The sequence below is a fragment of the Lygodium microphyllum genome, chromosome 29 (genome assembly GCF_053477565.2).
Source record: "Lygodium microphyllum isolate KBCC chromosome 29, Lygodium_microphyllum_v1.1.10, whole genome shotgun sequence".
NCBI classification, from domain to species: domain Eukaryota; kingdom Viridiplantae; phylum Streptophyta; class Polypodiopsida; order Schizaeales; family Lygodiaceae; genus Lygodium; species Lygodium microphyllum.
In genome coordinates, this window is record NC_141163.1 from 53,468,420 (window position 1) to 53,493,676 (window position 25,257).

The window sequence follows — 25,257 nt, forward strand, 5'->3', positions numbered from 1 at the left end:
ATAGGACCACAGACATCAGAGTATATCAACTGCAATTTCGGGACAGCAAGCACTACACTATTCTTTTTGAAAGCAAACCTATACATTTTACCCAATATACATCCTTCACATATAACAAATCTTTTGTATATCAATTGTTACCAAGACATATTGGCTCAATGATTCCAAATTAATTTGATGCTCATGTACTTTAAAGGCAATTTGTATTATTTAAGTGTTTCAAAATATAATTAAATGTTCATCTTTCTATGTAGGGATGGCCAATGGATAGAATGCCGTATAATTATACTTGGGTCATCATTGACAAGATGACCCAAGAGAAATTAAAAGTCTCGTTGGGCAGACTAATTGATTAGAAAGCTCAAATGGCTAAGACTTTTACACTCTAATAGTCACATTGACAATAAGCCCATATAATGAGTAGTTTCAAAAAGTGAAACTAGATGCTCATGATTGAAGAAAAAAATCATAAACCAATAAACCTATATAATGAAGCTCTCCAGAAGCCAAATTTGGTCACTCTTAAAATTTAGGAGCTTACTATTTTTGAAAGTTGCTCAAATGGCAATTCTATTCGCGTCAAAGACTCCAAAATTTCGCAAGGAACACAATTTTGTTTGCAACAGCTATCTCAAATTCTTAACCATTTGAGAGATTTTTAAAGTAGAAGATTTTAAAGCTTCTTTCTCTAGAAAAGTGACATGTGACATCTAGAAGAGGACATGTGTCATTTTGAAGAGACAAGCGTCTCTACAATTGTCATTTCCAACAAACACTTATCATTTGTAACCTCTACTTATTGAAAGTCTCTCATTTCACTTGAAACAAGATCTCATGCTAAAATTTTAGCTACACGCTTTATACTCTCTTATCTATCTCTTATCCAAGAAGTAATTTCTACTTAGTTTGATCTAATTCAAGTACAAAATAAGTAAATCAAATTACTGTTCAAAGTGAGCAAAAATTACGGTTTCAAAGCTCTAATTTTCAAAATTGCAGCAAATCAACCCTTTTGTATATGGTTCAAGCACTCAATCCCATGGTTTGTTTCAATAAATTCCTATAAAGGGGAAAGGGCTGATTCCCCTCTCAAGAGATAAGGCATCCACCATCCGAAAATGCTAAAGAGTAATCAAATTGCCCAAACTCATAAGACCGAATTGGACATGCCATAGCTCCCCATTCTGCATAGTGAACATAAGAGTACCAACTACCAAAGCATCATGAGATCTCCTCTCATATGTGTCTAACAAGAAAAGGCCCTTATACAAGGTGCATGACAAGCAAACAACGTAATCAAGCTCTCTTTCTCTAACAATATACTTGTCATCCTCAAAGACGACGTGAAATCCATACTCATTGAAAGTTGGAATGGACAAAAGGTCTTTAGTGATACCAAACACAAACAATGCATCTAGAAGCATAAAATTTGACCCATCTGCAAAAGTAATCAACACTAAACCAATGCTATAGACATCAGAACTATTGTTATTTGCACATGTAATGCACCTCCTTGTAGGGATTGAATGCAAAAATGTAAAGAAACACTTCTATAAAGTAATGTGCATGGATCCCCCACTACCAAAATACTAAGTATGTTGCATTTCAATAGCATTAAATGCAAAATCAACCATGAAAGTATCATAACGACTTGTCAAAATTACACAATCCTCATCTACAAAATTGGTTGTAGCATCATCATCAGTAAATTTTGAGGAAATCAATGACAAAGCCTATGTTAAGCTAAAAATTCATAACCTACTAATTAGCTTTTCAAAATAGCCCCAAAATAGTAAATTACCAAAAGTTTCATTAAAAGAGAAGCGATTCTAGACAGTTTCTGTGTCCCACATGCAAAATCCTAATTTGAGAGGATCCTTCCACATCTATAAATAGAAAAGATGTCCATGATTCAGCCCTATCCTTGTCTTGCAAGTTTTGGCCATCAGCCCTCTTCCACTAGATATCCAATCCCCAACAAATGTTGCTATGTGATCTACGTTGTCACCCAGTCTTTTACTGTTGCCAATGATCAGCTGTCAACATCTTCAATAGTCATTTTTGTATTTTCAGCACTTTTCTTCATCAACCTCTACTCGGACTAATGGTTGCTACACTTGAGATCCCTCTTCCAGGGATGACACATATCAACACCTCCCTCAATCCACTCCCACAAGAGCCACTAGATGTTGAATAGCTCTATCTTTGAGCATCTTCTGCATTCTTTACTTCATTTATAACATTGATTCATTCATTTCAAAGTTCTCTTTCTTCTCATTGTTAGAGTCTTTGAGTTTCAATCGTGGCCATACTTTCTATGTTTCCTTAGTGCAAAACCTAGCATATCTTCACATTGTATCAAAGTCGATGCTCTTATAAATGTATCATGCGTATATTGTGAAGACTTGATTTTGCGCAAGATACACAAACAACACATAACTAATTCATAATGTCTCAAACGCCTTTTTCTTAAGATCCCACAATGTCTTATCAGACTTCTCTATCATTGGAGGCCCTAAGGAGACATAATGGACTAGACAAGTAGAATGACACCCCCTTCACCTTCACCTTTTTTTCTTCTCAGGTTCTAATTTTCAATCACTTGAAATAGAAGTTTGAAGAATACTCACACATTATGTATAGTCGAGACTACACCCCTCCTACCAACTTTGCTACTATATTTCGACCAGTTGGTAAGACTCATCATGGAGGACATATGACATTTGGAACAACTAGTGATCCATCCTCTTCATTTCAGCCAAGCCTATTGTTAGGTTCATACAACCCCTTTGAGTTGTATGAATCAAAATCCTCTTCTATTTCTCCTTTTGATGTGCGAGATCTAAATGATTTTCAATATGCAAACTTCAATAGAGAGGACTCTCGAATAAAATTCATCAAGTATATCTACATCTTCTCTTTCATTTAAGTATATAAATCACTCTTCTCAAATCCCTGCCATCCCACACACCTCAATTTCCTCTCTTTTTCATTCCAAACCTGAGATTACACTCCACTTCCACATCTAGAACACTAGGAGTTGGATCCTCCATCTTCAATTCTAGCACTTTTTCTTTCTCCACACCATATTCCACCTACCCTTACTTCACTGCCACTTTACACCCTAGTACATCATTAGGGGGAATGCTACCCTTTAACATTGTCTTCCTCATACCCACAAGTGAGCAAATCTTTATATCCTAGGATGACTATGATGGGCATCCTCCTCATTACCCTAGTCACTCACCTCCCCATCCATCACCTCCTCATTACTAATCTCTATTTTCCATATTCTGATCCTTCTTGCAAATTTCTGTATTTCAATGTAGAGCTAACATGCATGTTTGCACCCATACTTCCTAGGCTAAAGACATGGGATATGTGTTGTTCTATCATGGCTTCATCTTCCTATAAGATTTGGTCTTCTAGCAATATGGAGGCTTTCCCTCCCAAGGCAGATTGTGCGACATCTCTTTTAATGCTAGCATGGCAATGACTTCTATCTTGCTCTTCCGGTTGGGATGCTTCATTCTCATCTTCATCTATCATCATAATTCTTGCCACCACACAAAGACAATATCAAGCTCCTCTTCCTCCCTCAACATCGACATCCACGGTTGAGAGAGGTTTCTACCCTTTCATGGTATTTTATAGGTTTCTACACTTGTCTGCGACATCAGCCTACCCACCTCCCTTTGTTGTACCTTCTCCTTTGCATTGCATGATTTCATCATCCTTGTAAAGGATGCTTGGGCAAGCAAACAATTTTCCCACAAGGGACATTATCCCAATGGCACCTTCTATATGCACATTCTCATTGTGTCGCATATTCCTTTGCATCTCATTGTGCAAAGCATACTTGGATGGATCTTGAGCTATCTCCACTGACAGTTCTTCACCACCACCTCACCATCCTTCAACACCCTTTTCCTCATCATCTACACCCTAGAGTGGTTAGGTTGGCTTGTCATTTTGTGATATACTGGATCTAAGCATCCCTTTTCATTCTCCCCACTGGGCATAGTTACTCCAAAGGCTATAAGCCATATCTATTCTCAATCCAAAAAAAAAAAAACACAAAAACAAAAGATTCACTATGGTTTCATCTGCCTTTGCAAGCCTTGGTAGGCCACTAGGCATCTGACAAGTACTCTTTGTCTAATGCCATGTCTTCTCTAGGGTGACTACTTAAACTCTCTTAGTAAGATAACCATTGCCTCTAGTCTTGGTATTGGGATACCCTTGCGCAATCAACGTGCACCCTTTGTCCGATGCCCTAGCTGCTTTAGGGTAGGATACCCTTGGATAAAACTAGGCTTGAGCAATTCTTCAAGTCCCTTTCCGGTTCCACTTTTGGGCCTAAGAGGGGGTGTTGAGCTAAAAATTCATTGCCCATTGCTAGCTCCTTAAAAGAGGCCCCAAAACAGTAAATTGTCAAAAGTTTCACTAAACAAAGAGCAGTTCTAGAGAGTTTCTATGTCCCACATGCAAAGCCCTAATTTGGAAGGATCCTTCCATATCTATGAATGAAAGGGCTGCCCAACATTCAGCCCTATCCTTGTCTTGCAAGTTTCGACCATTGAGCCCATAGTCACAAATGACGGTCATTTTTGGACTTGAGGATTGCAGGGACTGAAGCTTCTTTCCATTCCACGTCCCATTCCATGTCACTATATAGTCACAAGTGATGACGATTTGTGTCCCCATACCCGTCCTGTTTTGTATCATTTGTGACTATGATCAGCCCTCTTCCACTAGTTATCCAACCCCTAATGACAATTATTATGTGGTCTACGTTGTTGCCAACCTTCCACTGTTGCTGATGATCAACATCCATCATCTTCAAGAGGTCTTTTTTTTTTTAACTTTTTTTCATTAGCCTCTACTTCAACTAATAGTTATTGCACTCCACATCTGTCTCCGATGGACACCACCCATCGACACCTTTCTCAATCTGCTCCCACAAGAGCCATCAATTGTTGGATAGCTCTACCCATGAGCATTTTGTATATTCTTCCCTTCATTTACAACATTGATTTATTCACTCTTTCTTCTTCGTTTGTGTTTATATTTTTTGTGTTTTGCATTTAGGGTCTAAGTTTTACCCATCATTGTCTAAGCCTTTGTGTTTCAATCGTGACCATGCTTTCTATGTTTCCTCAGTGCAAATTGAAGCCAACCTTCCTCCTCAAAGAGGGTGGCAATGACCTGATTAATCAACAATTATAGCAAGCATAAAATTTACATAGACTGAAAATGCACACTTTACGCCAAAATTGGCACCACTTCTAGTATTTCTTTAGCTTTTATTACAAATGGATGGAGTACAACCAAGATTCTCTAATCTTCTCTGCTAATCCAAGTGCCTCTTGCTATAAAAACTGACCAACAAGCCTTCAAACGAATTCGCCCTTGGTTTGCTTGGGGATTGGCCTTCACCTTACTTCTTGAAAGACAAATTAAGCCTCAAATCTAATATAAACTGATTGGCCTCTTGAATTTCCTTGAATTTCTTTAATTTCAACTACTCAAATTCAAGTCCTAAGCCCTCAATTCTGAGCACACATCCCAAGATGGTTATCAAACCCTAATTTTTGCTATAAATTAGAATTTACAATGGATATTTTTCAATATCACCATCTCTAATGACTCAAATGACTAGATTTTAGCTGAGATAACTTGAGAGATGGCTATAGTATGAGAGAGAATGCTATAGAGAGAGAAATTTCAAAGTTTCACCATAAGAAAGACAAAAAATTATTATTGCCCTGCTCAAACAGCCATGGAAACTCTCACCTACAGCTTAGGACCACCAAAAAGTATGTTGCCCCCTCCTATATGTTATCACCTATAGTAGAATGAGCTTGGACTACTGTCACTTGCACCTAGAGGGCTCCAAACTGTTATTGCCTGCTGTAAGACTCGTCCTTGGTGGCTATAAATCACATCAACAGTATCACCTTGCTCTCTAACGATCTCCTCCTCTCTCACAATGGCTGGAGTAGACTCTCACCAGCCCCTAAAAACGTTTATCCCGCTCGTATGGGCAAGTTTTGCCAAGTGGCAATATTCTAATAGCACAAGAATTCTCCCAGTCCAAGCAAGCTCAAAGCATCATCATCATCCATACTGACAAACACTCCCAACCCTTGAAGCCAGATCTCATTTCATAGAATCAAATCAAATTATTAGATGATTGACAAGTAGATGTCTCCCCTACACTTGCTACTAAAAATTTTCATAAACCACTACGCATTGTTTCCATGGCAGATCCCTCTCATTATAGAGGAATCTACAACCCATCATCCCTCTTATCCTCCTCTTTGAATATTCCAACCTCCTTCTCTTTGCATCAAACAAGCTCCTCCCATAAAGATTGCCTTCATGTACACCACCTCATAGCCATGATACATCACATGATAGTCATGTAAAGCATACATCAACTGCAAACCACATGTAACTTTTGCAATTATGCTTCTATTGCGTACGTGCAAATGTACATTGCATAGCATCCATGTATTCCATACATGCCTTACAAATGTAGATCAAGTCAAAATGTACATTCCATGTATTCCATACATGTCAATAATCTCGCAAATATATAGTTTCAAAGCATATGTGCGAACCATACACATCTGCATACCAACTCATAATGACTAATACGTTGAATAGTGATTCTAAAGACAATAATATTGCTAGTATACAGTACCCTAAACGCAAACTAAGTACATCTAATATTCACTAGTGGACTATATATATGCATTGTCAAACTTGCTACTATGTGCCCCAACCTCATTCCAACATTGATATACATGGGTTTATGCATATTATTAGCCATACCCAAATACATTGGGCCTTGAACACTACGCATTGGTTGCTATATACCATAAGGAGTTATGCCATACATCCTCATTACCATCTCTAACCCACCATAGCATGGAAACTAGTATCACCACCAAAGTACCTTGGTTGCCTTGTCATTGCATGCATACCGTACTGTCCGAAGGACATTGGATTGGCACTTCCAAGTTGGCCTTGAATATGCATCTGGCATCATTTGCTTATACTCATTACCCACATTTGGAACATCATGCTGCTATATTGACTTCCGTGCATCTCACTAACTCGAAGCTCTGGAAGTCCTCTTCTTGCCTTTGTTGTACTCCCTCAAGGAGTTCAAAAAGCGCATGAACTAAGAATCGTTTGCCAATTGCACAAACATTTCAACTGTTGTCCTAAGTTAATCTTTAAAACAGGTCATCAAATTCCTCTTCCTCTTGCTAGTCATCATCTTCAAGAGACCTAGAAGTACCCACATTTTAATCTAAACCAACATTATCTGCTCGTTGTCCATGCTATGTACCTTGTTCAAGATCAAGAATTGCATTTTCCCCTTTATCATGTGAATTTTCAGATTGAGAGTCATCATCACTCCTCGATCCTATCTCACTGTCTAAAGACATTCTTACTTGTAATACTCGGCTAATTACAATTTTAGTACTAGAGTAATGCTTCTGACTTCCAATTGCATACCTCGGACCCACCAATTCAAGGGAGTTGATAGTATCCCAACAATGAAACCATAAAACCAACCTTCCTCCTTAGAGCCAATGGTAATGACTTGATTAATCAACAATTAGGGCAAGTATAAAATTCACATAAACTGAAAATAAACACTTTACCACTTTAATCTTCAAAAATGGACAGCTTGTTGACCCCAAAACTAGCACCCCTTGCAATATTTCTTTACCTTTTATTGCAAATGGATAGAGTATAACTAAGATTCTCTAATCTCCTTTGCTAATCCAAGCCCCTCTTGCTATCAAAACTGACCAGCAAGCCTTCAAATGGATTCGCCCCTTGGTTTTTGCTTCGGGTTTGGCCTTCACTCTGTGTCTTTAAAGACAAATTAAGCCCCAAATTTGACATGGACAAGCTGGCCTCTTGAATCTCCCTGAATTTCTTTAGTTTCAACTTGCTGAAATTCAAGTCCTAGGTCCTCAATTCTAAGCACGCAACCCAAGATGGCTATCAAACCTTTATTTTTGCCATAAATTAGGATTTACAACAAAGATTTTCCAATATCTCCATCTCTAATGACTCAAATGGCTGGATTTTAAGTGAACTTGAGAGATGGCTATAAGATGAGAGAGAATGCTATAGAGAGACATTATAGAGTTTCACTGCAAGAAAAGGTTAAGAAAGGTTGAAAAACTACTAATGCCTTGCTCAAACAAGCATGGAAGTTGTCATCCACTACTTCGGACCACCAAAAAAACTATTGGTCCTTCCTATATGCTGTCACCTGCACCAAAAGAACCTTGGGCTAATGACTCTTCCTATATGCTATCACCTGCACCAAAAAGGACCATGGACCGGTGTCACCTACACTTGAGGGCTCCAAACTCCTATTGCCTACTATAGGACCAATCCTCTTGGTGTGGGTATCAACAACATCTCCTTGCTCTCTACAGCCTCCTCTTTCACCATCGCTAGAGTAGCAATCCACCAACCCCCAAAAAACGTTTTTTCCACTTGTATGGGCAAGTTTTGCAAAGTGGTAGCCTTCGAATCCTATTCTCTAGCATTATTAAGCTTATTAAATTATTTTTCAAAATATTAATTCTAAAGATTAAAATTAAGTTAATAATTATTCTAGTATTAAAAAAGTAATTCCACCAACCAATAATTAAATTGACTAGGTCAATTTATCTTCCAAGTATCCCTTAGCACTTATTAGCCCTTAGAATAATATTAATTAATTAATCAATGCCTAGTCTTTAACATCAATACTAACATTAGTGGCTAGTAAATTCGTCTAGGCCAAAATCTTACACTAGGTACTATCTAATACCTATTAGACATAACTTATTACAACTTTTGCCTTTGGCATCAACTAATATTTCAAGGTCTTGGGTCCCACATTGTGAAATAGTTGACTTGCAACTCACATATGCAAGTCACATTAGCACATTTGATTAACTTTTAATCAATGCTAACCAAAGCAATAAAATTTATTATCCTTGTGACAACAAACCCTAGAATGTCTTCGCAACCTATGCATCCTTTGAATCTCATCTTCTCTAATCTACTATAGGATCTTACACTAGATACTACCTAATACCTATTAGACATAACTTATCACAACTTTTGTCTTTGGCATCAACTAATATTTCAAGGTCCTGGGTCCCACATTGTGAAATAGTTAACTTGCAACTCACATATGCAAGTCACATTTGATTAACTTTTAATCAATGCTAAGCAAAGCAATAAAATTTCATGTCCTTGTGACAACAAGCCCTAGAATGTCTTCGCAGCCTATGCATCCTTTGAATCTCACTTCTCTAATCTACTATAGGGGGAGCAAGGGCAACAACAGGGGCAGGTGGTTGTCCTCTAGTACCACGCTAAGGTATTTCAGATGCAAGCCCTTCTAGTCTCTGCAAACCTCCGGTGACATAGTCCCAAAGATCCTTAGCAATAAGTAGATTACGCACCGTAAAATTCCACAACGAATAGTTGGCACAATCCAGCTTAACCTCCTAAGTGGGACTCCCAAAATGTTGTGATCCTTAGTGTCCTAATTTGCCATTGCTGCAAATAAATTCACAAATTCAGCAGCCAAACACTTCCACGCTGAAGTGTGAAATGTACTCTCCCCAATACCAAAATACTAGCATGGGATACTAATAAAATTACAAAATTGTCAACCCGCTCAAAAAACATGCCCACACTGCATATATCAGTACCCAATCTGCAATTTACAGCAATTCAGTACTATACCACTGCACTATCTTGAAATGCATCCCAAGTGTAAATTTCAGCAACTCAATGCTGGAAAACCCCGAATTTTACTATAATTTCACATATTTTTACAAAGTTCTTTGCCAAATCTGACATGAACAGCAAGATAATGTTATTGCAATAATTATTTCCTGCGTTGGCATGCATTTCAGGCGAATGACCCAAATTTTTCCAAAGAAATTTCAAGAAATTGAAGAAATGTTAAACTTACAACCTAAAAAACTAATGAAATGTCACCTCAAGATGCATGCAAACAGTAATCAGCAACTTTGATGCACCTTGGGATGCATGCCGAACCCAAAAATCAAAAAAGCCCCAAATTTCTCACACCAATGTCAAAGAAATTGGGCAATGTTAGCAATTTTAGTGGAGATTTGCAAACGGGAGCTCCAACCACTCAAAAGCCCCAAATTTTTGGGTGTTTCCACCACCTCGAAAAGTGTGCCAATGACTTTCTCGAGTGTCATCAGTTGCTGGAAAATCGAGCGGCACTATTCAAGACACCAATGGCACTGTGAAGTGCAAGCAGTATAGGTGGTGGCTATCTTGTGCAGTTAGCGCACACAGCTACAAACAAGTGGCTACTAGGAGGTATGGTCGTGACAGACTGGAGATGGTAGCGAGTTGGATAGAGTGGTAGGCGGTTTTGATAGAGCAGCTAGTGGCGATGTTTGCAAATGGGAGACGCAAACCCGTGGCGGGCAAGCAACGCCGACGCTACAAGAGGCAATGCTAGTGCTGCAGGTGGTGGTTGGACAGCACACGAGGCGACACTAGCAAGGCAGCTATAGCAAAGCTAGCACAGGGCAACAGTGGAACTCAATCGAGCAAAGGCTCAGCTGTAATGCTCACAGTAGCTCCTTCACAAGCTGACAAGCTGAGCTAACAGCAGTAGAATCTCGAGCAGGTGGCATCGACTGATGGTGGCTGGGCAAAATTTGCACGTGCTACTATACCAAATATTGAAAACAGCCAGCTATGGAGAAGAGTGAAATGAGAGAGTGAGCAATGGATAGTGTGAGAGCTAAAAAACATAAGAGTGTACTTGCTGAGTTGAAAAGTGGTTGAATGAAAGTACAACTGAGGTCTAAGGTAGACCTAACCCCTAGCTCAGGGGGAATCAACCAACTCAAGTACTAACTCTAAATGTAGTGACACAACTTATTACTTCAGTTATGTTCACAATTCCAACTAAATAACTAAAACATTGGACATTGACCATAGAATTGGTATATTCTAACAACATGTGCAAGGACTTTCCTTATATCAACCTTGTTCCATCATCAGTCCAAGCTCATCACCTTCATGTTTCCTAGGGAGCCAATCTAGGATGAAGAGTTTGAGCTAGTATACTATCCTACGGAGGACAACGTTCCAAACATCTTCAAGAAGGCTCTTCCATTGCCTTCACCTCTTCCTCATTTCTGCTCCTTGGCAATTCAAAGACACCCAAGATCCAAGAGGGGGTGTTACCAATCTCGGTCATCTCCTGTTGTAAGCCCTACACTAACTCAATGAGGAACAATAGGAGCTTTGTCCAACATTAGTCGATTAAAAATATAGTCTGTTTGTATTGTTTGGTCCCTTCTTCTTTTTTATCCCTATTCTTGGGCATGTCCATGTTCTGGGCTCAAGATGCATTTCTAAATATTTTCCAAGACTTGATGCCTATTCATAGGCTGCCCTATTAATTGATCTACATACATTAAGTCATTAAGGCTTCATCTATCTCTCGCATGTATTCTACTAGCACTCCCATTACAACTACACATTGTAGTATGTGCAAGGGCTTTCATTCCATGAGCCTTGTTTCATCATATCCTGAGTTCATTGCCTTTATGTTTACTCTTCGGCATTTCTATCTTCCGTTCGCATGTTTCCTTCTACTACTCATTCTGACAAAAAATGCAAGTTATGACAATTGCACATAGCTACTAGAGATGGTGACAGCAAGGAAACACATGCCAAGAGCTCTAGATACGGTTGCAAGATGCAAACACAAGGCCAAGCAAGGGGGTTTCAAGGTTGGCATGTGACATATGTAGCTCTACTATGAAGCTATCGCAGTGATACCACATCATAGGCCACATTAAGTGTGATCACTACACTTGGACTCTAGGCCCAATTGCCATCACGTCCCACACACCAAGATGGTATGGCCTAAGGGTATGGGGCATGATGTGTGTGGCCCATTATGCTTCTAACCTCAAGCTCAAGTGAGCATGATTGATTCTACGGCAAGAATCAAGTCTTATATTCCATTTCCTTACAATTTTTTCTCCATGAGTAAAGCTTGTGTTTCCTCTCATGTGCATGTTGGGTTTTAGGTGGATGTTTTATGGATATCAAAACAACAATCTACTTTTACAAAGATGCTAAGGCATGCACAAAACTACTAGAAGCACTTGTGATCATGACCTGACAGGTTCACCTTCCTCCAAAAGTATGAAACACTACTAGCAAGAAAGATAGGCATAGATAGCCTAGATTTACATTTGGGCAAGTACAACATGTAAGTATGTCTAATATTAAGAGAACCCCAAATATGGGCTATGGAACCCAAGGGCGTACCAATAATGTATACATGTTAGCAGTCAACTCCCTGCCATGTCAGTTCTGCCACGTGGTAGTAGTCAGATTATCCGACTAACTGAAGACGAGTTTTCAGCGAGACACAAGGCTGCATTATCAACGTTCAAGTGTGAGCAAGTGGGCTGCGCATCAGAACAAGGCAAAGGCAAGCGTGGGCATGAGAGAAAAAAGAAGATTTGCTGAAGCTGCTGCTGTTTTTTTGTTGTTAGAGAAGGAAGAAGGCTGTGTTTTTTGCTTTCAAGTGCAGATTTTACCTTTTCATCGCCTCCGACGGCTAAAGAAGGTTCATGACTCAAAGACAAGAGCCCTAGCAGGCTGCGTTTTCACAATCAAAGGGGGTTTCTTTTGTGTTTGTGTAGGCATTGCAGGTGAAGATGTCTACTGAGACTGACATGGAGTTCCAAGCAATCATGGACCGGAAGGTCCCTCCCTGTCTTATCGGCTCTTCCATCAGATCAAAAGCTCCATGGTGACAATTACTCCATATGGCATGTGATGATGTTGGCCATATTGGGGTCTTATGATTTGGCGGAGCTTGAGATGGAGGAGATCAATCAGCCCTCGGTGAGAGATGAGTCCAAACTCTCTTCAAGTGCTCATGCGGAGTTAACCAAAGGCCCAGTCTCATTGGGACAAACTGAATGCCAAGATTCGTTCTTTTCTTTTTCTATCTTGTATAACAACCGTGATAGCCTATATAGAACACTTGACGGTGGCTCAAGAGATATGGTTGGAACTTGATCAAATGTACAACCAGATGACCCTTATGAAGAGGGTTTCTTTGGAGGTGCAGATGCGGACCTTGTCCGTGAATAAGTCTTCTTTGCTTCGAGAACACATCAACAAGCTTCGGCAACTTCAAATGCAAGTTCAAAATACGGGGAAGCCCATTTCCTACGAAGACATGGCGATCACTTTATTGTCCCAATTGTCGCCACAATTCGATACTTTTTATTCCGCTCATATTGCTTCAGGACGGGAGTCGACTCTTCGATGGGAAGAGTTGGTTCCTAGGGTCTTGGAACAATAGGAACAATTGAAGGGACAAAATGCTTCCAAATCGGAGGCATTTATTAGTCAAGCCTCTCAAAAGAGGAAGGACCAAAAAGGAGGAGGAGGAGGACAAAAAATCCAAGGACAAAGAGAAAGAATCGACACGCCATATTTGTGGTAAGACCGGCCATTGGAAGAAGGATTGCCCCGGCAAGGACAAGAAGGACACCAAGAAGAAGGATACAAAGGATTCTGAAGCGGTGGCTGCACCCTCATTAGCTGCTTTTCTACACTTAGCACTCAATGAGGACCCTATACCGAAGACTCTTGATGCTGCAATGACAGCTCCTCAAGCTCAAGAGTGGATCGTGGACAATGGTGCCTCCCAGCACATGACTCCTTCCACAATAGGTGTTGCCCATTTGCAACCATCACGTGGGCAGATACTCATAAGAGAGAGCTCTTCTATGTCTATTGTTACATAGGGTGAGATGCAACTAATTCCAGATGGACGTGGTGGTACCCACACTTCTGAGGTATTGCATGTGCCAAGTTTAGGGTATCATTTACTTTCAGTACATAAGATTTGTTCTCTTGGTCTCTCGATGGAGTTTGACAGCAATGTTCGCGTCCTTGATCGTGGATCGAGGAAGGTTCTCTCTTCAAGGTATGAGAAGAATGACATCTACAAATTGAAGTCTTCTTCTACTCTTACCTCTCTTCTTCTTACCTCTCAAACACAGTTCAAGCTATGGCATGCTCAGTTTGGCCACTTGAACTATAAGAACCTTCGAAAGGCGGTACGCGGATCGCTTGTTCCGAACATAGAGGTGAGCTAGCAACCATGTGTCCCCTGCATTCGTGGGAAGCAGCATAGGGATGCAATTCCCAATAAAGCTTCAAGGTGGATCTACTTCACAGTTCACCTATCGAGCTTGTATCTACGGATCTTTGTAGCGCGATGAGGAATGAGTCCCTAAAGGGGAGCTTGTATCTATGAATCTTTGTGGCCCGATGAGGAATGAGTCCCTGAAGGGGAGCTTGTACTTTATGTTGATCATAGATGACTATAGCAAGATGACATGGACCTACTTCTTGACGTTGAAGTCAGAGGCTTTCTTCCACTTCAAGGATTGGCTTCTCTTTAAGGAGAACCGATTTGGCTGGAGATTGAAGACCTTGTGCTCAAACAAGGGTGGTGAATTTGTTTCTAATGAGTTTGCTCGTTTTTGTGCAAATAGGGGCATTCACCTTTTGAGGCTTGCTTTGGAACTAAGCCTGATGTCTCTTATTTCAAGATCTTTGGGTGGTGATGCCTATGTGCACAGCCCAAAGACGCAACGTGGCAAGTTTGAGGCAGCTTCCCGACGACAGGTCTTTGTTGGCTACAACTCCCAATCCCAAGGTTATCGCTTGTTTAATCCCGTCAAGCAGGATGTCTACATGAGCCGAGATGTGCAGTTCATGGAAGTTCTGGCCACAGAAGGAAGTGAGGAGCACTCCGTACTTGGAGATCCAAGTGAAAGTTAGGCTCCCACGAGAGTTCCTTTGGAGCCATAGCCTCTTGATGAAGATTCTTCCTCAGATTCTGAGTCTTCTGTTCCATCGATTACCCTAGTGGAGATTCCGTTGATGGATGTACTTGAGTCTTCAGTAGATAGAGAGCATTGAGGAGAGATTCGGCCTCCTCCTCATTCGGCCCATGACACCCTCTGAGATTCAGGGATCGAAGGGGTCCCTAAGAAGTGGAAACCGCAAGATGAACTGCGGAGGTCACGAAGGCACCAAGCACATACTACGGAGCTTGTTTGCTCTAGCCTCTAACTATTACTTGATGTCCCATGTTATGCAGGATAGAGAGCCTACATCACTGAAGGAGGCTTTTACAGTCTAATCATTGGCAAAAGGCGATGGAAGCCAAGTTGGAGGCTATTGAGTGGAATGGCACTTGGTTTCTTGTGCCTCGTCCCTCTCATAAGAAGGTGATTGGTGTCAAATGGGTCTTCAAGGCCAAGTACCATAGTGATGGCTCCTTGGATAAGTACAAGGCTCGCCTTGTTACTAAAGGTTTTGCAGAACGCCCAAGCGTTGACTTCCATGATTTTCTTGCCCCTACAGCTTGCATGGCAACTATTCGTGCTGTTCTTGCCTTGGCTGGCCATAGGAGATGGCCTGATTTTCAATCAAATGTGAAGTTGGCCTTCTTGAATAATGATTTGAAGGAGATCTATGTAGAGCAACCTCCTAAATTTGGTTCTTCAGATGGACAGGTTTACAAGTCAAAGAAGGCCTTGTATGGCCTGAATCAAGCTCCGTGTACTTGAAACAAGAAGATTGACTCGTTTCTCAAGGCCAAGTTGGAATATCGACGTTCTAGGGCAGATCAACAGTTTTATATGCACACTTCTGAAGGAGATCGTGTGTTATTTGTTTTGTATCTTGATGACTTGATTATTGTAGGTGCTCATACCCAGAAGGTCGCAGAGATGAGGGTCGCCCTATATCAGAAGTTTGAGATGACGAGTTTAGGACTTCTCCATTTCTTTTTGGGCCATGAGATTTTTCAATCTCAGAGGGGGATTTTCATCTCTCAACAGAGATATGTACAGGAGCTCTTGGTGACTTTTGAGATAGAGGATTGTCGGTCTATTTCTACTCCTATGGATCCAAACTGGAAGCCACTTCAAACACAGATTCTCCCTTGCCGAATGCTACTTGCTACCATCAGCTGTTGATTGGCTCATTGATTTGGCTCCTCAACACACAAGTTGATCTATGTTTTGTCGTAGGTCTCTTGGCTGGATTTATGAGTGCGCCTCAAAAGGTGCATTGGCAGGCTACTCAGAGGATACTACGGTATCTGAGAGGGACCTCTGACTTAGGAATTCATTATCCAACAGATACGGGTGCTTCTGATCTTGTTCTTGCATGTTGGAGTGATTCAGATTGAGCTGGCAATGTGGATCATAGACAGTCTACTACAAGTTATTGTTTTACCTTGGGGGTTGGTGCTATCTCTTGGAGTAGCACGGTAGCCCTATCTTCGACTGAGGTAAAGTATCGGGCTACATCTTCTACCACATGTGAAGCTGTGTGGCTTCGGCGGTTGTTGGAGAAGCTTGGTTGCCCCAAGACTCGTCATACTATCTTGCGGTACAATAATGAGAGTTGCATTGCCTTGGCACAAAATCTTGTATTCCATGCCCGAACGAAGCACATAGAGATCCAGTATTACTTCATCAGGGAGAAGCTTCTGGATGCGACCATTGATGTGGAATATTGTAAGACTGAAGACAATCTTGCAGATTTGTTTACGAAGTCACTTCCCCAGGCTTTACTTCATCGACATTCCAGATCCCTACATCTGCTGCCTTGTCCAAGATCTAAGAGGGGGTGTTAGCAGTTAGCTCCTTGCCACATCAGCAGTGCCACGTGGTAGCAATCGAACTATCCAACTACAGTTGGCTGCATTAAATGCAACCAACCTACCTATTTTGGCATTTAACGAGGCATTCTTTTCAACCTTTTAAAGGCTGAGTTTCCAACAGTTTTGATCACTCATATTTGACATATTTCAGCCTGCTAGTGACGGAGACAACACTCGGGGCTGGCGGAGATCGAGGTCCTCAAGGCAGAGACATATGCAGATATTCTCTCTACACCCATGTATAATTTTGCATCCTTATACAGCAGTCTTCACTGCAGATTTTCTACGTTTCACTGTCTCTTTCTCTCTCTCTTCTCTCCTGTTCACTCTTTGTCATGGTCATTCGCTTCACTCTGACAATACATATATATTCACCAAATTGTTCAAACAACAAAACATTTCATTGGTGTTTCACTTAGCACCTGCCTATGAATTAAATGTTTTGGGGCATGATTGCCTTGGTAAAGACGAGAAAGAGATGTAACATTAGGATTCATTCATGACATTGGCATGCATGCACGAGAGGAGAGAGAGGCTACATGAGCAAAGGGACTAAAACATCACCCCGCACCAAAAATGTCCCAGACATATCCTTGAAGGATGGTAAAGCATATAATAGATGAGAATACAAAGGTCAATAAAGGATGATTACAGCAAAGGCATAGAACTTAAGAGCTCTTGATATCCTAACAAAATCCTCTATCAAGCATCCAACGCATGAAATCTTCTTGAAAGGCAATGCAACATAAAGTGGATAAGCTCAATACTAAATACTATGTTAGACACTTCCAAGCTGACACTTTTGTTCCATATAAGCTTGAAAAGTTGTGCTAAGCATTGCCACCTTGCTGGTCACAGCCGATTGCAGCACAAGGTCAGATTGGCCTCAACGCCCTGGCCATATCTTGTCCTACCATGACACTCGCTATTTAAAAAGGCCACATCCATTGATGTCAAAGCTAATCATGGGCAGAAATAGTTGTTGTTGTTGATTAGCTTGGCAGATATTGAACAGTGAGCTCTGTCCCATCTACACTGCAACTACAATGTGGTGATCACCTTCATTGCAGACATGCTCCATCAATTAGACCACCACACAACCATCATTATTAATCATTGTAATAACTATCAGTTCCAGCACTAGGCAATGTAAGTAGCAAAAGAGCATCTCAAATGAGAACAAAAAACCTTTTCTCGCCGCCCGTGTAATATTCTTGTGTCTCGTCCTCGTTGTCAGAATCGGAGCGTCTGTTAAGATCTGACAACGTCCTGACACCTCCACGGCTGCTGGAGGCCTTCTTGTCCTTTGGAGGCTTGTCGGTTCTGCCCTCATCAACCGCACTGCTGCCGAAAACCGGACCTACACCGCGGAGTGGGCCCGGCTGCCGGACAGGAGTCTCCTCCTCTTCCTCTTCGTATTCTTCTTCTTCTGCTGCTGCAGCTGCTTGCTGATGATGCCCCTGTTCGAAATGATGACCAGAGTCATCTTCAAAGAAATTCTCAACGGCCGTCTTGAAATTCCAAGCTGAGCTCTCCAAAAAGAAGCGGGCCTGCTCCGGCGTGGCAGATGTGAGGCTGCAAAAGCGCATCACTGCATCGTCTTGCTGCTGCTGCGACATGGCGAAAAACACACAGACAGAAAGCCAGGACAGACACAGAGAGAGAGAGAGAGAGAGAGAGAGAGAGAGGAGGGCACGGACTATTTATTATGTTACTGTCATGTTTGCTTTCTCGTATAGCCTCAGCTAGGTATGGAGTGAGAATGAGCATAACTTGTTCATCTTCTTTTTATTTTGCCTACACTTTACCTTTCTTTTTAAAATGCGCTTCGATATTATATCATTTGAAAATATACGCATACATCAAAATGAGATGCACAAGCATAAGCCAAAGCACTCTGTGTACCTAAGGACGTTCTTAAAGCCTCTCATGGGCCAAGCGTTAGGATTGGCTGGGTGGCCATCTTTGCAGCTAGGCATGTGCATTTGCAAGTGGGCAGGGTCATGCATGTGGGCAGGAAGCGTGCATGTCACATGGCGCCATGTGGCAATCGTGGAAGTTTTTGCAAAGTGGGGCTCCGTGCGCACCACATGCCCCCTGCAAAACCTTCTATTAATAAGTATAGAAGAATAGAAGATTTTAGGTATTCGTTCCCTTGGTCACATGGATTGGGAGCAACGTGAAGGACTAGTTTAGAAGAGCAAATTTCAATGAGGCAATCAATATGCATGGAACACCATCATTAGGAGGTAGAGTTTCAAATTTTAGAACCTAACAAGGGCTCTAGTGATTCTTTATTTTTATTTCTCTTCAATTAGATTCTTAGAGCCTTTTAGCCCACGCCTCTTTACTTTTTCTTAGAATGAAAAGAAATTCTATATGAGTATCAAAAAATATGAATCGGTTACATGCTTTCCTAAGTAGCTTATGAATGACTAAACTTTGTATCCATCTTTCCCCAACTGATGGAGGATTGCATCTCCCTCGCACAATAGCCAAGAACCACATCTAACTCGATTGTTCCCCCCTCTTGCATAGAGACTCTATTCTTATTCTTCCAAAGGGCTCTAGGTATGATGGCTTAAATAAAGTCCCAATGTATATTCATCCAGTAGCCCCCTATCTCCAAATAGTTTCATGTTAAGATTTATATTTGCTTTCAAACTTACAATGTACCCATCTCTCGATTTTAGACCAAAGCCCTTGTGCTAATGGGCTATGCCGTAAGATGTGGGGTATTGTTTCCTTATTCTCGAAGCACATTGAGAACCATGATGAAACCTATGTAAACTTTGCAAGTCCGTCTTTGGCAACTAGCTTATTTGTAGTTATGTTCCAAAGCAATAGGTAGTTTAAATGAGGGGGTGGAAGCTATTTGGGAGCCAACCACCAAGAACCATGGTTTACATTAGCACGATCTAGACTCGTGAGAAATCTATTGCTACAAGATTGTTGAGATGTGAAGCATATTAACAAGATCATGCATCACACAAAGGGAGTACCATTATATTTTCTTCTCCACCAAGATAGTGCATGTTACATGTGATCTACCTACTAGCCCTCTAGCTATATTGAAATCTCTAATCAGGATTGAAGGGTTATAAGGGCCATCTTACTCTCCAAGAGCTTCCACTTATACAATCTATTACGAGAGGTGGCCAAGGAATAGGTAGAGATGATCTCTACTTTCTCCTACCCAACTTGGATAGCTATTACAACCATGCACCCATCTTTGTCTTTCCATTTTACTTCTAGTCTCCATGAATCTTTAACCAATAAGAACATACCACCCCTAGCCCTGCAGCACGATACCGTTAAATGAACATATATGTAGGGAATTAACTTTCATCTATGTCTCCTTATTGCACTTTGATTTCTTAAAGAGCCAATACATTTAGCTTCATTCTTCTCAACAATTTGCCACAAATTGATGCATATTGAATCATTCCTAATAAATATCATCAAAATCCTCAACTCATAATCTCCTTCCAACACAAACAAAGAAGTTGCTCTCAATGAGAGGTAAGCATGCCATTTTCTTAAGTGATATTTTCCTCTTCCCTTTGAATTTGTCAAAGCTAGCCTTCTTGCTAGGTGGAACATTCCCCTTACTATGCTTCATCTCTGCTACATGGGGTTAAATGCCAAACCACCTAGGGTAGTCCCTCGAGAAATGACCCAATTCATGGCATAAGTAACAAGAGTAATGGAAGAAGGAGAACTAAGACTTCCACTATGACTTCAAGCCCATGAGGATCAAACAACTCTAAAAACTCAAGAGGATTAACCCAAATCTCAAAGAATGCATGCACGCTTCTTTTCCCTAATGATTCCAAGACAAACGGCATGCAAGTACACAACATTGACTACTAACTCGATAAGTGTGCCCAGGTCATTATCCATCCAAACCTCATAGCCCGCGAAAGGACTTTCATTCCAAGCATTCATAAGCCAAGGTGTCATTGGGAGAGAATGGGGGTGACCAAGGTAAGACATGCACATAGTTTCCTTTGAATCTAATAGATGAAGCAAATATCTAGTCTTACCCTTTCTTTGATCCCACTGGGGCAAAACAAATGCCTTCTCCAACGAACATATACTAGAGGACAAAAGCTATTGTATAAGTGGAGAAAAACCACCTATCAAATTCTTATTTAGCTAGAATCCTTATTAATCCCACGAGTGATGAAAGAGACAAAGTCAAAGTAAAAGCATGCAATTCAAAGTGCTAGAGTTATTTTCAACAAAATGATCATTTTTATTTGCAATATATATGATGTGCAACTAATATAGGTGTGCTTTTATTTTTGTTAAAATATATAAGAGCTGAGCTTGCTCCCGTGCAAATTGGAAAATATCCTAAAATTTTCTAGGAAAACCCACAATTGTGTGAGATTTTGGGTACTCAGCTTCTATTCACTTTTGGTAGGACTAGTCCAATTAACATAAGGCATATGCATTCATTAAAGAGGACCAATGAAGAACCCAAAAAGTGGGTAGGGTACTCAACTTACATATGCAAAACTTAAACCTAACCCTGTGTACAAAAGCCAAGAAGTGAATAGAGGAGCTCATCATTTTGTGTTGAGAAATCACTAAATTCATTGGTTTTCTTTGAATATATGTTGATTTTTCATCATACATGCATGGGAAACTAAGGGCACTAGTCTTTCTAGTGATCATCGCATGACTAGGTATGTAAACACCACTATCACAAAAAAAAACTTTGGAATGATTACATTGCCCTTATAAGGTACTAAAAAATCTTTCATTTGTCTTAGTTATTTGCTAATTTTGATGGGATGATGGCATATGTATGAGTGTGTGTGGTATTGGAAAGCTTTACTTTAACGAGCTAGTCAATGACTACACTTTTGGATTACATTTGTTTTAGAGTTTGTATGACCTGATTACCCACCTAATTAACATCATGAAATTATTGAGAATTACTAAATTATTGTTGTACATGATTTGAATTCATTGATTTGATGTCGTATCTATATGATCATAAGTGTTGGATAGGGTTTAGCCTAAACTAGCTAGTCATGGAAATTTGACTATGGCTAGTCAAAATTGTGTTAATGTTGGGTGTAACAATCAAATTTTGTGATTTGAGTAGTTGCATCAATTACAATATGTCTAAAACCTTCTTTGATCAGCCCCTGCAATTATAGACCATTAGTAGAGCTTGGCCTTAACCATAATATCTACATCATTTGGGGGCATCATTGACTATATTATTAGAGGGGGTAAAGGACCATTCTACTAAATTTTTATTTACAATTTGTTGATTTTTAGGCCTAGTGGACACGGTTTTTGATAAACACTAGCTTGAGCTTCATCCAAAGACTCTAGGGGGCCTCCTAAAGGCTATTCAAGGGCTTATTTAGGCATAGTTTGTGCATATTTTTGGGGTTCCCATCATGCATGAGTAGCCTTGGATGAAGGATTACATATGGTTTTTTACCATATTTTTGGAGTTCCCATCATGCATGAGTGACCTTGGATGAAGGATTGCAAATTTTTAGACCGAAATTGTGGGATTTGGATCATATTTGACCTTCTTACACCATGCACTCAGATCCTAGAACAGTAATGATCCATAATGCATAGTCTAGGTCATTGACTTAGCCTTCCCCAACCCACCTTGATTAGACATGACTAGTGAACTAATAGTGATCCGTAGGAGATAGTCTACGTTATTGACTTGATCTTGTGATGTGTTGAATGTTCTCATGCCGAAAACCCAAAGATAGCCTAATCTTTCATAAGAGAGAACATTTATACCAATGTTGAAGTGACTACCCTACACCTCCTTACAAACTATGCATTGGATCCTTTTACCATTTCCTTCTCAAGCAGCTACATGTCAATTTCAAGGGCATCCACACATACCTCAAGTTGTACACCTCCATGGCATGAGTTTGATGACTTTACCTTGAAATCCCATGGAAAGGCTCAAAAAACCATTGGGTTCTAAACTCTCTACCTCTAGTGGTGGAGGAGCCCCTAGCCTTGAGTTGTGAGTACTTGTACTTGATCAGCATTGTCATTAGCACACACACTGAGCACACCTCAGACCACTTATTGGAAGGTCTCCTTACCACTACCTTGAGTGTGTACTGCCATATCACTTTGAGCCCATCGACAGCTTCTTGCATGCTTCGTACGTACCTTAAGTAAGATATATACTTCTACATGGGAACTCCTTGCATGGGCATTGACCTAGAGTGGGAGTCATGAGGCTTATTTCAATGAAGCATTTGTATTATCCACCTTGAGTGCATGCACTCAACTCACCTCAAGTTGTGGGCAAGGTCACCCACTCTAAGGGAGCCCTCTTGCTCAACCTCATTTTCAACCCTCTCTTCTCAATCTAAACCTTTTTCATCCTTGAGACAACCGTTCCTCTCTATTTCCTTCACAACCTTCTTAAATCCCCACCTCAAGTTCTTCTTGAGCACCACCTTGAACTTTGAGTGCCACCTTGAGCTCTCTTTGAGCACATTACCACAAGCTTTATTTGGAGACATACATCTTGAGATTATTACTTATTATTCTTTACAGAAGCAACCTTCTTCATATTCTTTGCCACTTGCAAGCCCTATATTTCACATCAAAACTATTAGGCAAGAAAACACCTTCTATCTATGCACACACCTCCACTCCACATAGCAAGCATCATCTCCATAATCTCATAGCCCTACAAATGAGTAAGCATTTTCGTTCCTTTAAAGACATGTGCCCAAGGTGATGATGCCATGTAGATACATGTGGTATGCCAGCCACAACCAAACAGATCATCAAATAGACCCAGATACAAGCAAGGGATAGAGGTTGTCAGCCTTGGCACCTCAAGCAAATATAAGATTTCCACGAGTAACCTTGCATACATAATTACCAAAAGATACATGATAGCTTGCAACATCCAATTGTCTAGTAGAGAGCATACTTGTGGTCAAAGCCAGAATATGGCATATATCATGCAAAACAAAAGTGCTACTTGAAGTGGGAACCACAATCTAATGTCACCAATGCTAATAATATCCAATGCTAATTTATTTCCTAGTATTGCAAAACCTGTCATAATGCAATAGGAATGAAACTAATCCTTATGTGGGGTAATATGGAAAAAAGCCCTCGAATCAAGCAGCCAACATTGAGAAAAAGTGGACAAGGCATTAGCCAACTAACTAGCATTAAGAGAAGAAGCTACAAATATATAATCATCATCACACTCAGTCTCTAAGGCATTTATCTCCTCAAATTTCACACTGGACTTACTAGGAACAATGCTACAATCAATCATTAGACTTATCCTATACTTTTCCCTTGCACTTATGATTGCATGTCTTGTGGAACTGTGGCCTAATATGACCTTGCATCCCACACTAATGATATGTGAGAGAGGCCTTACGACCACAGTACTTACTACAAGACTACTCGTCGTGAGATTAAGACCTCTCTGAGTCTCTACCATGGTAATCATTACCACTTTTACTAGCATGTCTACACCTAACAGTCAATGCATGAGAAGTACGGGCCGCATCCACATTCTTTTTGTTTATCTCCTCCATGAGTAAGGCACCCTCAACATCTTGGAGTTTCAAACTATCGTTGGGCATATTAGCACACCTAGCAATATGGAAAGTGTCCCATTACTTAGGAAGTGTCACAAGCAAGAGCAAGGAAGGGAGATTATCGTTGAATTCAATGCCTTGTAAAGTCCATTGACTAAAAATAGAATAAAATTCATTTAAATGTGCAAACACATGAGTCCCTTTGTTCGTGCGTAGGTTCATTAGCTATTTCAACTAGTATATTTGTGAAGCATGAATTTTCTTGTCTTAAACATTATATATCTTTTCCCATAACTTCCAAGCATTATGCCCAAGTACCACAACATTAAATATAAATCTATTTTGACAATGATAATATAAGAGTGGATTTGCATAATTCATCCCAAGTATCTTGATCAATGCCTTCAGGCTTTACACTCTTGATTTTCAGAGGCAAGCTTTTAAATATTAAAAAGAGTACCATCATTCAAATAAAAAACCGTAATGATAGTACACCATGTAAAATCCAAGAGAATGGGCTACTATAAATGATTGCATATCAGCCCCCAAAACTCAGCCAAGACAGGAGGGAATACCAAAGTATAGAGCTATTCAGCAACAATGGCAAGCAATAGATTGCCAAAGTGCAATGTCTACTCTTCAAGACAATGATAAAAACTATAATTCTAGCAATCATGAAATAAATACATCAATATCTATCGATCCAAACGTAGGCAAATAGCTAAGAAAGAAAGCTACCAATGCTAGGGATATCCAAGTAGCAACTGAGATACAAAGAATGCAACTAGCAATGACTAAGCATAGACTACTAGTACCAAAGATTGTCACAAACACAAAGGTTTAATAAACCTTACATCCCAT

At 40.3% G+C, this 25,257-nt stretch overlaps 1 protein-coding gene across 1 annotated transcript in view; it reads right to left on the reverse strand.

The window, feature by feature from the left end:
- The window catches only part of LOC148010635 (plant UBX domain-containing protein 4-like), a 34,779-nt gene extending 16,204 nt beyond the window's left edge, over nt 1–18,575 (reverse strand). Inside the window, exon 1 of the mRNA XM_087671338.1 lies at nt 18,005–18,575. Within this exon, the coding sequence (XP_087527464.1) occupies nt 18,005–18,435 (431 nt within the window). The 5' untranslated portion in view covers nt 18,436–18,575. The remainder of the gene's footprint in view (nt 1–18,004) is intronic.
- Nucleotides 18,576–25,257: the final 6,682 nt, after the last annotated feature.